This window comes from Astatotilapia calliptera, chromosome 17, assembly GCF_964374335.1.
Source record: "Astatotilapia calliptera chromosome 17, fAstCal68.1, whole genome shotgun sequence".
Taxonomy (NCBI): domain Eukaryota; kingdom Metazoa; phylum Chordata; class Actinopteri; order Cichliformes; family Cichlidae; genus Astatotilapia; species Astatotilapia calliptera.
The window spans coordinates 28,646,991-28,660,055 of NC_137438.1; the positions used below are offsets into that span (position 1 = coordinate 28,646,991).

Consider the following 13,065-nt stretch of genomic DNA (forward strand, 5'->3'; position numbering starts at 1 on the left):
AACTGTATAAATTTAAGTTGTTTGATAGTCTTCCTCTATAAGGATGTATTGTAGTAGAGTGATTGAAAGACAAATTGTTGATTATCTTTTTTCTAGGTAACAGTAACATATGTATTTCTGCCCATAAATATTCCACACTACTGTTGCACAAGAAATAATTTATTCACAAACCCTTGATGGATCTCTGACAGCTTAGTGTTTCCTGCAACCTCAGCTTATTTCCAACTGTTTATGTATGTATGAGATTCTCAGTGGTGAATTGCCCAGGCAGAAAACTGACTACAATACTCCATGATATTTTACCTAGAAATGGGATTAAGCTGAAGATAACTCTCCAGAAATGTCAAACTTAATCAACCAAAAGAAAAGTTTAAACACAGATCACACCATCTGAAAGTTAAAATAAATTCATATTTTTGGCTTGTGGTTTTGCTTCCTGGATTTATGTCAATTACGATGGTAGTACTTACAGTATAGCCTTCACCATACTGGGTTCCAGATGTTGCTCTTTCTTCTCCTGTTGGACTCATGGGCTTAGGATCAGACATAGATCTCTGCATGGATTTCTGTCCTCTGGGACTTGCTGGAGAGGCTTTTGATGGATCAGGACTTCCTCTTAGGTTTTGTGGGCTTGTATCACCAAGGGATTTATCATAAGACACAAACTCAAGGGATTTGCTTGGTGAGATACAAGGGGATACAGGGGAATAGAGCACTTTGGGGGATTTAGGAGGGGCCTGAAGAGTAGAAGAATCAGCTTTGAGGTTAGCAGACTGCCCTATTTCTAAGGGGGTAGGTCGTTTCTTTGGTGAGGTCCTTTCAGAATCTGAAAGCTCCATTCTGGTATCCATTCTAATGTTCCCATCTGTATCAGTTTGTATAGAAATCTCAGTGTGGGCTTGAAGAGACATCTCAGACTGCCCACCCCTATCACCTCTGGCAGTACGTGGACGGCTTTGTCTGCTTCTGTTCTGAGCCTCCCATTCATCTTGATCCTCATCATCAGTCTGCACACAACTGTCAACGCTCTTTTTAGCAGTTCTCTTTTTTCTACCTGCTGTGTAAGCTTTGCTGACTGCTTCATCCTCTTCATCTGTCTGGCACCCACTATCTGTGATCTTTCGGGCCAGTACAGTGCCATCAGGTCCTAAGACAACTGCCTCTTGTATGTCCCCACCTGGGTACATCTGACGAAGCTTTTGCTCTTCCAGTTGCAGACGGAGCTGCTCTTGGAGTCTCTGAATCTGCTCAAGCTGCTGCTGCTGCTGAGCGTAAGTTTCTTTCTGCATTATAAGGTGAGCCTGTCTTTCCTCTTCTTGCTGGGCAAGTATCTGCTGTTTCATGGCCTGCAGCTCCTCCAGTTCCTTTTGCACCATGAGTTGTTCGTGTTCTCGGAACCGCTGAATTTCCTGCCGTTCCCATTCTAATTCCTCAGCCAGGCGCTGTTGCTTGAGTTTTTCCATTTCTAGTCTCTCGCGCTCTGCCTGATACTGGCTGTCTCCAGGAACCATGGGTGAAGAAAGCGCTTCCAGTGAAGCAGCTATAGCCTCCAGAGATGCATCAGTATAGGTGTCAAGAGATAAAGAAGTTGCTGCAGTAGTTGCAGAATCACCAGCAGTAGTGCCTCCTCTAGATATCTCTAGATTGAGTGGAGCATCTGCTTGTTCTTCTGCTGCAGTAGTAGAGATGGTGGATAGAAAACTGTGGGATCGAGTAAGTGGTAGGTTCTGGAGGTTGGAAAGAGAAGGCATGGTGTCGCTGGTATGCATACCTGACAAGGTGTTGTATGCTGTACTAAATATGGACCCTGGCTGGGTGGTAATGGCATATGTAGATGGGACTGGGGCTGCAACAGAGGAATAAACCACTCCATTTGATGATCTCAAAACACTGCTTGTACCAAAGAGTGTGCCAACAGCACTTGTGACTCTATCTTGAGAATAGGGAGGAATTGTCATTCCAGCGTAAGTTCCTTTCTTGGAGTAGTCAACAGCTTCACCTGTCAAAAGTCAAAGATATCATTTCAGTCCCAGTATTACAGAATTATTAATTGTTGCAGCAAGCCATGCCTTGTTCAAATAATGAAAAAAGGTGGAAGACCAAAAAAAACTCCAATGAGGTTCAACAAAGTAACAGCATGCAGGTACATGCAAAAAATATAATGGTAAAACAAAAAAAAAGATTAAAAAAAAAAAGAAAAAATGTCCATGCAAAACAAAATAAAAACAAAAAGTAGCCATTATTTCCACATTAGCCATGAATAAGTGGAAGCAGTTCAAAGTGACATTTAAGTGACAGGTCTGCAATGTCACTGCACTGACCTGCATCAGAAATCTTTGCTGAGGTAAGATCTACTGCACCTTCAGTTGTGCCACTGAAATTATAGCTGTTTTTACTCTTGTAAATGAAGAGACCAGCCTCTGCTAGGTTAGTATCTGACATAGAAGGTTTAATTCCACCAAACCCTCTCATGCCATAAGGCGACCTGTCATACTGATAGTGGTCGTCACGATATCCAAAGCGATCTTCAGGCAAGGGTGTGGTAGGTTGGTGAGTTGCACAACTTCCTGCAAATGGAAGCTTGTACACAACATCACAACATACAGCTCTTTTCCCTGCAGTCAGATCCACTGGTTTGCCATCGTCTGTGATTACAGCTGTAACCACTTCGGTAGACGCAGTATCCACTGAAACCACAGTGTTGAATGGTTTATTTGTGCTAAGGTCAACAGCTCCTGACACTGTGGTTGTGCCATTAGTTAATCCATTAGCAATACAACTTGCAACAGAAGCGGGTGCAATTGTTACAGGGGTGGCCTGGAGTGTTCCTCCACTCGTACTAGATCCAACTGAGAGATTAATAGGGATCTCAGCAGTAGCATGAGTAGACGGCTGAGAATCAATTGGTCGATAAATAATTTGAGAAACGGGTTCAAATGATTTGTTTTTTGTTAGCTGAAGGGGTACTGAAGAGGTCAAAGAGGTGTCCAAGTTGTCGTGTCGCTGGATTGTGGCAGCACAGGTCACGATGGTAATGCTATCAGTTACTATAGAAACTGTAGATGATTCAGCACTGAGGTTGACCACAGGGGACTGCACTGCACTGCTGTGACGACTGACATCAGTCGTAAGGGACTGATGTCTTGAGTCTGGACCAGCAGACAGATCCACACCACGTGTGGTTGATTCTGGATCCACTTTCATAGTCCTAAGATCTACCACCTCAGAAGGTTGAATAGCCTGTCCATTCTGTGCTGGCAACTGGGGCATAGGCTTCTGCATTGATATTGGGAGACCATTTGCCCTTGGAGCTGGCACTGGTGGTGGTGTCCTTTCATGAACAACAGAGACAGTGGTCCTTTGGACTTCTGTGGTAACCACTTGAGAGATGAGGTTGGGCATCACCACAGGTGGCTGTGCTGAGGCTGATATAGCCTCAATTATATGACAAGAGCTAGATACATGTTTTTCAGGCCCACAAATTTCTTGACTTTCAATGGATTCTGTGACTCGTGTATATGCCAGAGGCACCCTGGTTGTTTGAGGAGGTGTTTGTTGCTGCTGCTGCTGCTGTGAATATGGTTGAGGTTGAGGCTGCTGATGGTGGTATGTCTCAGGCTGAGCTTGCCATGAAGGAGATGCTGGACCAGGGCTAGAGGGAGCATGAGTGGTAACACTATCTACAGGAGAGCTAGGCTGAGATGGCAGAGTGATGACCACATATGTGTCACGAAGATTGCTGGCATATCTTGGAGAAGAAGGAGACTTTGGTGATGGTTGAAACATTTTGCTTTCAGAAGTGGGGCTTAGATTAAGGGCTATGTCACTAGGACCTGTGGGAAGTACAGAGGGTCTTTGTGGATGTGGGGCATGGGCAGGTGATGAAGGCTGTGAGCCAGGCTTTGGTGCAATTGGTGGTTTAACACCATGTCCTGGTTTGTGGCTATCCCCAATTCCAACGGGGATGGATGGCTTTGGGGGTACAGGAGGGGGAACATGAGGTTTGTATGTTGGAGTAACTACTTGTCTTGTAGGTGATGCTTGAGCTGTAGTCATAGTCACTGTCTCTTGCCTTACTGGAGCTGCTGAAGCCTGAGGTGGAAGTGGAACTGGAGCTTTCCTGGGAAAAACAGTAGGTTTTGGAGGAGTAGGAGGAGGGAGCGGCGGTGCAACAGGTTCTTCTGTTTTTTCCTGAGAATTAGCCCTACGCAGGACAGTTGGCTTCGGGGGCACAGGTGGGGCAGTTGATACTACACTTGGTATGCCAGGTGTATACTGGGGGACTGTAGGCAAGGGTGATACACTGGCAATCACAGGAGCTGATGTTTTTGTAGATGCACTAGTCAAGTCCACAATATCACCTTGGGTTGCTTTGATTGTGGTTTCAGGTTGCTGATCTGATGTGGGTGATGGAAACGTTTCTTTCACAGGCTCAGTTTCCATTGCTGATGAGACATCTGATACAGGATTTTTCTCCACTTCCTTTTTAGGTATAATTTCATCATCAGAAGATAACTCTCCTGAAGAGCACTGCGTTACTTTTAAGTCTGGAATAGGGTGGAGTGCCTTTCTAGATGCAGTGGCTTCTACTTTTGGCTCATGCTGAGTTGGACTTGTTCCAGGAGTCAGGACTCTTTTCATTAGCTCTTCATAGGCAGTTTCAGCATCCAACAATGGCTTCCCATCCATGTCTAATGTTATTGTACTGCTTTTGGAAACAGTAATATCAGCAGGTTGTAGCACAATTTCTGGGTTAGTGCTTTCCTTTTTTGCCTGCATATTTTGGTATTCCTGCTCCAGCTGCATGAATTCCTTTCTTTTCTTTATCATGTCTTCATAAACTTCATCTGGCGATCGCAGCTTTTTGGGCTGAGTGGGAACAGTAATCTTCTCTGTGTCCTCGAGATCAGCTGTCGAATTGTCAATAAGAGATGCATATGCATAATCTTCGATGAGCATGCCTCCATATAGGGACTCTTTTTCTGGCTGAATTTCACCTTTGTCAGCTGTTGGAGACTTGGCCCTCAGCATTATCTCCTCATAGGCTTCATCAGCAGATCTGAGAGGTTTTTTCTGTGGTTTATCAATATTTTGATCATCTGTTGGGGAGTGAAGAGATACAGACATGGGCAGCTGATAGGTTTTCTGGACTGCCGCAATCTTTGCAGCATGGATTTCCAATCCTTCAGGATCTGATTCAATACTGGGTGAAAAGTCTGAGCAAGATGATCGTCTAATCTCCTCCATTTCAGCTTCCTGCCTCTGCTCTTCAGTTGGTGAGGCATCTTCAATAGGGGAAAGGTTGCTTGGCGGTGTCTTTTGATGCTCTCGCCTCCTCTGGGCTCGAATCTCATCTTTATCTTTTTTGGATTTTTTCCCTGAGCCCTTCTGTTTTTCTTGCTCCCTGAGCAGCTCCTCCTCTTCCCGTAACTCTTCTTCCTCAGAAGAGTCTTCGATAGTTGGCAGCATTTGACCAGGTTGTCTGTGTTTGGCTTTCCTGTGCTGTTTACCTTCACCACTGCGGATATGGCTCGGACTACTGCTATCACTGTCTTCATCCAGTGATGAGAGGGATGTTGGGGAAGTTCCAGGAGTGAAGCTGGACGCATGTAGACTGGAAGACCCCTCACCTCTAGACCGATCATCTGGAGAATCTGTCAGGCTTTCCATTTCAGGCTCTCCATCATCATTGGGTATAGACACAGGGCTGCTAGTTGTATTCAGCTCCATAGTTTGGAATTTGCGAACTGCAGTACCACTTTGTTGCTTCCCTTCTTTTGTTTCTGCTTCCATATCTTTGTTTATATCAGGTTTATCCACTAAAGTACCAAATTCCTTATCTTCATCATCTGGGCTTATGGTGCTTTTCTTGGTAAGCCGTCTGACTTTCCCTGTCGTGCCCTTCTCTACAGTTTCTGTTTTCTTTTGTTCCTTTTGTTTCTTCTCGTCCTCTCTGATCTTTCGCCGAACTAGGTTTTCCTCATCAGATTGTGAAGCATCTTCATTCTCACTCATTTCCATTATCTGTTTTCGGATAAATTCTTCATCATCTCCTGACATAGGGCTTTCTTTTCCAAAGCTTTCACTGCTATCGTCCAGGGAATCTGCCTTGACATCCATGGGCACAAGGAGCTTTTTCTTTGTGGTACCATTGCCGTTCTTATCAGAAACCACTCTGTCCTCTTCTGAGCTAGGAGAGTCAGGTGAGAGAGGAAGCACTTCTAATTTACGCCTGGCCTTTAGAGTGTCTGTTTTTTTCTCCTCTTCTTGTGTGGTTGCCTGGGCCTCAAGGATGGGCAGGACAGTGCTTTCTAGCTTTGCTAGGTCTGATGGGCTGGTTGGGCTGCCTTCCTTGACAGCTGCTTCTTTAATTCCAGGCTCTTTCAAGGTCTCCACTGTTTTCACCTGATGAATAAAAAAAACAAACTTTTTCAGTATATATGCTTAATTTCTGACAATTACGAAGACAGTTGTTTTAAATAAGCACAACATGCAAGTTCATATGAATTTAGGAATGACAGGAATGAAAAATGAAGATTTAAAATATATTTCAGGAGTTAATAGGAATGACTAGTGTGGGGTATTTTCGACAATGACCATATGAGAGCAAAACCTTGAACTATTATCCAGCTCTTACTATTCCACTTTTCAGGAATGTCATATGCTTAATGAGTAATCCAAACATTAAACTGTATATTTAACAATTTAGACATACATTGTTTAATTTGGCACAAAATTAAGTGAGCATTTTTATTATAATTAATATCTTTGTGTACTTGAAGTAGATAATCATGGTATTGTAATGTAATGACTCATTGTGTTTCAATGTGTGTGTAATAACATGTCAGCTCATTTAACTAGCTCTTTGGAAGTGTCTACTACTGTATTTCCCTCATTTGTGCTTCTTCTATTTTAACATGTGAGTAATATTGCTTTCACTATCTGTCATTCATTTGGCACAACAAGAAGTCATTAAAAGCAACTCTGATACATCAAATTAGCTGAGGAGGAATCTATTTAGTGTAGCAGCATGTTTTTAAAGAAATATTAATAGTTGGTCCAAGATTATCAATAATTTTATTGCAAGGTGAAGCAGTAGGATATATTGTTCTACCAATACTTCATTCAACCTCTAGTAAAACCCATCTGGAATGAACAATTTTTCATTTCCTCCAACTGTAAATTCTTGTTTTGTATTTAAGTTATTTAAGTTTTTTTGTTTTTGCAATGGTCAAGCAGTTCTGAAAGATCATTTTTTCTAATCTACCTCTACATCTGCTAAATACTATGGTCACCTCAGAAAGTTCGGCTTCATCATTGAGTTTTTCAAGGGGCTCCTTTTCCTCCTCCACGTTAGTGTTTTCCTCCTTCGGGCTGCTGTCCTGCTCACTTACTACAGAAACTGGGATTTCAGGTTCTGTGACAGGAGCTGAAGATACTGATAGAGGCACACCTCCATTTTCAAAAGCTGTCTCTGATACTTCATCCTTCTTTGATATTGCATCCTCGCCTACATCAAACTCTGCAGTGCCTTCTTTGTCGCACACTGCGTTTGCCTCTGATACTGAAATAGTTGTCTGCATGTTGCCAGCAACAGGTTGTGACTCATCGTCTTTTTTGTCACATTCTGCTTCGTTCTTCTCTTTGATTGACAATTGCTCATCGCCGCCTGTCACAGCTGATGTATCTTCCTCTGCTTCGTGTTGATTTTCAGCAATACTCTTTGTCTTTTGTGAGCCCATCTCTGACTCATCTTGGAAAAGGTTCCCCTCACTGGCTTGATCGCTGACATTTGTCTTACTGGTAACAGCTGAGGATAACGCGCTGTCTACACTTTGCACTGGCACCTCATTGACCATTTGTGGCTCTTCGAAGTCAGGGGGTGGTGGAACAGAGATAACCGTTGCATTGTCAGATTTATTATCTGATTTTAACACCGTGGCTTCGGGTGTGCACTCTTCTTCGACCACAGTCTTTCCTTTCTCCTGTGACTTCTCTGACAAACAGCATGCTGTTTCAATAATGCTCTCCTCAGCTGGCTCATTCTTTGTTCCTGCTTTTATCTTGTTCTGTATATCTATTTCTTCTTTTGGCATTTCCTCTGGAACAGTTGCAGCCGGCTCTAATCCCGTTGCAGATTCCTTCTTGTCGAGAAGAGGAGACGAATTTTCTGTATTAGTAACATTCTGTTCCAGAGGTTTCTGGTTAGTTTCATTATGAACTGTATTCTCCTCATTTTCTTTTTCTTCAGCAGCTTCCTCGTCATCAGGTTTTACCTCAGTAGTTATCGGTACACATGCATTTGTTTTAATCTCAACTGTTCCCTCATCAGCTCCCTCAGGTGCTTTCTGCGCTGTTGTGTCTACCTCATTATTAAGTTCCTGAGAAACTTTATTTTCAGCGATGTTCTCCTCATTTGATTTCTCCACAGCTTTCGTTTCTCCTTCAAACTGAGCAACAGGAGAGGATTTATTTGCCAGATCAAGTAATGTGGGCTCCTGATCTTTTTCTGACTGTTCATTTTTCACTTCGTTTGCCTGACCTTTTCCCTCTGAAGCTGAGACAGGATGGTTTTCTGATACTGCAGAAGAAATTTCAGGTTCTGCACTTGCTGCCTGTTTTTGTTTTAATTCTTCATCAGCTTTATCAGGTTCAGGGACATCAACTTGTTCAACAGGGGACGCAGAGTTTTTCGGTTCTACTTCTGCACTAACATCACTCTTGACATTAGGTGTTGTTCCACTGTCAGGTGGAGTGTGATCTGCTGGAGTAACTTGTGGTTCACCTATCAGGGGTTTCTCGGCTAAAACCTCTGTTGTTTTCTCCTCTTTCACACTTGCAGCCGTAGTATCAGGTTGAGCAGGAGCTGTTTCCTGTCTAACTGCTTCAGGGATCAAAGCAGGCTTTGGCTCAGCTGCATTTGTTGTCACTTCTGGATGCTTTTCTTGACTGGGTTCCACTTTCTTACTATCTGCCAGGGGAGCGGCAGCCTCACTTTGCGTAATCTCGGGATTTGGCTCAGTTTCTGCCCCAGCAGGGTCTGTTGTCTTGTCTAAACCTGCATTACTCAATGGATTTTGTGTCTCACCTTCCACAGGGAGAGAAAGGTCCTCTGTGGGTTTCTCAGAACTACTCTGATGTTGCACAACTGCTGGGATTTCACTGACAGTTGCACTCTGTGCTTGTTGCTCATCATTAGCTATCTCTGTACAGGGATGAGGATGGTCCTCTGATTCTTTCTCAGAGCTACTCTGTTGTTGCTCAGCTGCTGGGAGTTCACTGACAGTTTGTTGATCAGAATCAAATGGCTCTTTCCCTGGCTGAGGGGGATCCTCTGCTATTCTCTCAGAGCTGTTTTGCTGTTCCTCAGCTGGTGGGGCTACATGGGTACTATCAGCTAAACTCTCTGAAACAGGAACTTCTTTCTCAGGGTAGATGGCATTCTCATCTTCTTCTTGTTGTTCTGTTGTCTGTGGTGGGTCATGCGAACTGTTCTCAGGAGGAGGAGTGCTATGATTAGGTGAAATTACCGCACTATCAAGCTCAGCCTCAGGGGGTGCTAATTTGGTCTCAGAAGTTGGTGGGGTTAGGTTTGCTGGTTCTACTACTGGAACCTCTTTCTCAGGGTGAATAGTATGCTCATCTGCTAGTGTTTGATTTTGTTCTTTTGAGTGTAAACCATTCTCAGGAGAAGGAATACTATGATTAGGCGAAATCAGTGCACTCTCAGGCATGGAGTCAGTAGGGGTTGTGGTCACTACTTTGGTTTCAGAAGCTTGTGGGGTTAGGTTTGCTGGTTCTACTACAGGAACGTCTTTCTCAGAAAGAATAATATTCTCATTTGCTAGTGTTTGGTTTTGTTCTTGTGATTGTGAACTGTTTTCAGGAGGAGGAATACTATGATTAGGTGAAATTAGTGCACTATCAGGTGTTGATTCAGAGGGGGTTGTGGGCACTACCTTGGTCTCAGAAGCTGGTGGGGTTGGCTCTGCTGGTTCTACTACAGGTTTGCTATCTACAGCAGCAGGGGGAGGTGTGGAGGAGGGAACAGGACCAGGAGGCTGCTTCTTCGGGGAAGCCATGGATGATGGTGAAACATCTCCCAGCTGGCCTGACATCGCTCTTTGAGTTTGACAGGTGAGGCAAAGCCATTCTTTCTGTAAGACAAACATCAAAAAAACACTGTTAGTAATTTTGCCTGAATGTTTTTACAACCCAAAGTCCAACTGTGTAGCATCCCCTCTTCTTGTGAGGGAAGAGACAATATGCGGCTCTAAAACCAATATATATACCTTTCAGCATTGATGGCTGGCATCAGATGCAAGCTTGAGAACTGATCTGTCCTCTTTAGTCCTCTTAGAGAACACAGCGTCCAAAGAGACTTTTAAAATTCGATTAATCTGACCTGACCACAGAATATTTTTCCATTTTACATCAGTTCATTTTAAATGAGTTCTGGCACAGAGAAGACAGCAGTGTTTCTGGATCATGCTCACATATGGCTTCTTTTTTGCATGACAGAGCTTTAACCTACAGTTGCGGATGACACAGTGAACCACGTTCTCAGACGGAGATTTCTGGATGTGTTCCTGAGCCCATGCAGGGATTTCCATGACAGTCAGGCTTGTTTTTAATGTTGTGCCTTGTTCCTTGCCCACATAGATTTGTATACTGTAAGCTATTCAAAGTCTTTACAATTTTGAGGAACAGTATCCTTATTATTAATTGTTCTACAATTTAGAAACTGTTTTGCAGGTTGGTGAGACTCTGCCCAAAAGATGCTCTTTTTATCATTATAATTCTAACACTGTGAAACAAAATGTTTCTGCACATTTAAAATGTCACTGTGACAAGTTACCCTGTGACAGTATAACTTCTATTTTCAAGGGGAGCTTTTACTTTTGTGGGACTTAAGAGATAGGTCCATGCATAATGCATAGTAATGGGACCAGGGGTTTACCAAGGCATGTCAGAAAGGGTTGGGTGGCCGATGCAGACATTTATGAGGCAAACTAAGCACAGAGACTGCATTATTATAGGTTTTGCTGTGTATGTGTACAAGTATATATGAACATAAACAGTGCATCTGTATCAGCAGAATTTTTGCATCTGTTGTCATCAGCAAAATGTTAATTAAACACTTCAAACATTAGCAATTTCAGGGGTACTGGTTTAGTTTACCAGTTACCTAACATGGAGGTCCAAGTTTGAATCCACCCTGTTACTATTTACTACTGGGGCTGGGCGATATGACCCAAAATTCATATCTCGATATTTTTTAGCTGGATGGCGATATAAGATATATATCTCGATTTTTTTTTTAAAGCCATAAGTTAAGAACAAAAAGAGAGTTCCTAGTCACACTGTGTCACAGATGTCACACGGGCACTTTTATTTACATACAGCGTAGATGTACATGAAGAAATTACTCAAAAATAAATTATCAGCATTTATTAACCCTTGTGTGGTGTTCTGGTGGACCCGCTAGAGTTTTGGCTTTCCAAATTAACACTATCAAACAATTTTATGTTAAATTACTCAACAGATGTTTACTTCATCCCAATTACAAGACATATGAACAGCAAACATGGTTAATTTTTTCCCTTTACCTTCGTTAGATCACATTTATGAATTAATGTGCTTCTCGTTTTTCTTTTATATAAAATATTATAAATAAATCAGTTATAATCAAGTGGCGTGAGTGGAAAGACACAACACATTTACACGTGAAAAAATAATTAATTGTTTAATTTTTCTTTTGAAAAAAACTGAACACGGGTCTCACAGACCCGAACACCATACAAGGGTTAAATAATCATGGTCCATAAATAAAAGAAAACAATGTTGTTTTTGTGCATAACAAAAAGCTCACAATTGTGCAGTCAAAATGTAAACTAATAGACGCTGAGCATAATAACAAAGAGACAGATTTCACAGCTGCACCACGTCTCTGAACAGGTGCCATTTGTGGTCCTTATACACACACAGTACGTATCACTCCGCGAGGCTCCTCCCCGGTAGCCGTAATCCTCCGACAATCCATCAAGCGGTGCAGCTCCGTAGCTTAGCAAAGTCATACTAAAACATTTTTTGACAGATTGCTGAGCGCTGTGTACCACATAAAATCGGTTCGCGGTCAGTAAGCACAACCAGAATTCATACATAAGGCGCGATTTTTGAGAAAATGAAAGGATTTTAGGCCGTGCAGCCCCTCCGGGCTGCATGTCGTTAGCGCGGTTAGCTCGCTAACACGTTGACGCCGTCCAGCCCCACGCACGGTAACTCGCTAACAGAGATTTTCCTCTTTCATCTTGTCATTGCCTGCAGGTGAAGCTATGGGGGAGGGGGAGTTGTGTTCAGTGAAGGAGAGGCGAGGCCGAGTAACGTTGCGTAGAGACAAAAGTGGACGAAAGAGAGGCAAACCTGCGGCTCCACAAGTATAATTATAACGTAACATAGACTATATCGATATAAACGATATTGTCACATCTTATATCTCGTATGAAAATATATCGATATTTTTAAAAAACTCGATATATCGCCCAGCCCTATTTACTACATATCTTTCCCCCAGCTTTCCTGTCTTCTCTCCACTGTCCTATTGCAAAAAAGCTCCCTCCTCACCCCCCCCTTCCTACTTAGCTAGCACGTTTTCCAAAGATCCTCAGCTTCTTAAATATGTCATTTACCTTCATTACATCTCTAATATGATTGTGATACACAAAAAACTGTAAAGAATATTTTTTTGCAATATTTTCGCAATAACTTCCTGCTTAAAATTGCATGGGATGTAATTCTGGAAGACGACACGTGCTGACATAACTCTAACTTCTAATGTGTTGTCTCTGAGCTCCAATAAAGCTCTGCTGGAATGCCAATCCTATTATGGCTGGGTTGTCCTGGGCACTCATGTAAACAGAGGACACTTGGGGAGCAAGGAACTATTTAATGTAGGGACACAAGACCAGAACAAGTAGTCTGGAAAAGCAAAAAGCAAACAAACAAACCACAAAACACCTCATTTCACATTTTGCCAAGTGCACTGATATTCTTCTGTGAACCTCT

The 13,065-nt window shown here is 42.7% G+C and overlaps 1 protein-coding gene across 2 annotated transcripts in view; it reads right to left on the reverse strand.

The window, feature by feature from the left end:
- Positions 1-13,065, reverse strand: part of pcloa (piccolo presynaptic cytomatrix protein a) — a 64,221-nt gene that overhangs the window by 25,406 nt on the left and 25,750 nt on the right. The window contains exons 4-6 of one of the 2 annotated variants that reach the window (XM_026146505.2): positions 7,296-10,157; positions 2,322-6,405; positions 471-1,999 (exon numbers count right to left, since the gene is read on the reverse strand). In XM_026146505.2, the coding sequence (XP_026002290.2) occupies positions 471-1,999; positions 2,322-6,405; positions 7,296-10,157 (8,475 nt within the window). Of the gene's footprint in view, positions 1-470; positions 2,000-2,321; positions 6,406-7,295; positions 10,158-13,065 lie in introns of those variants that run through there. The other variant, XM_080292191.1, reaches the window with a different exon arrangement.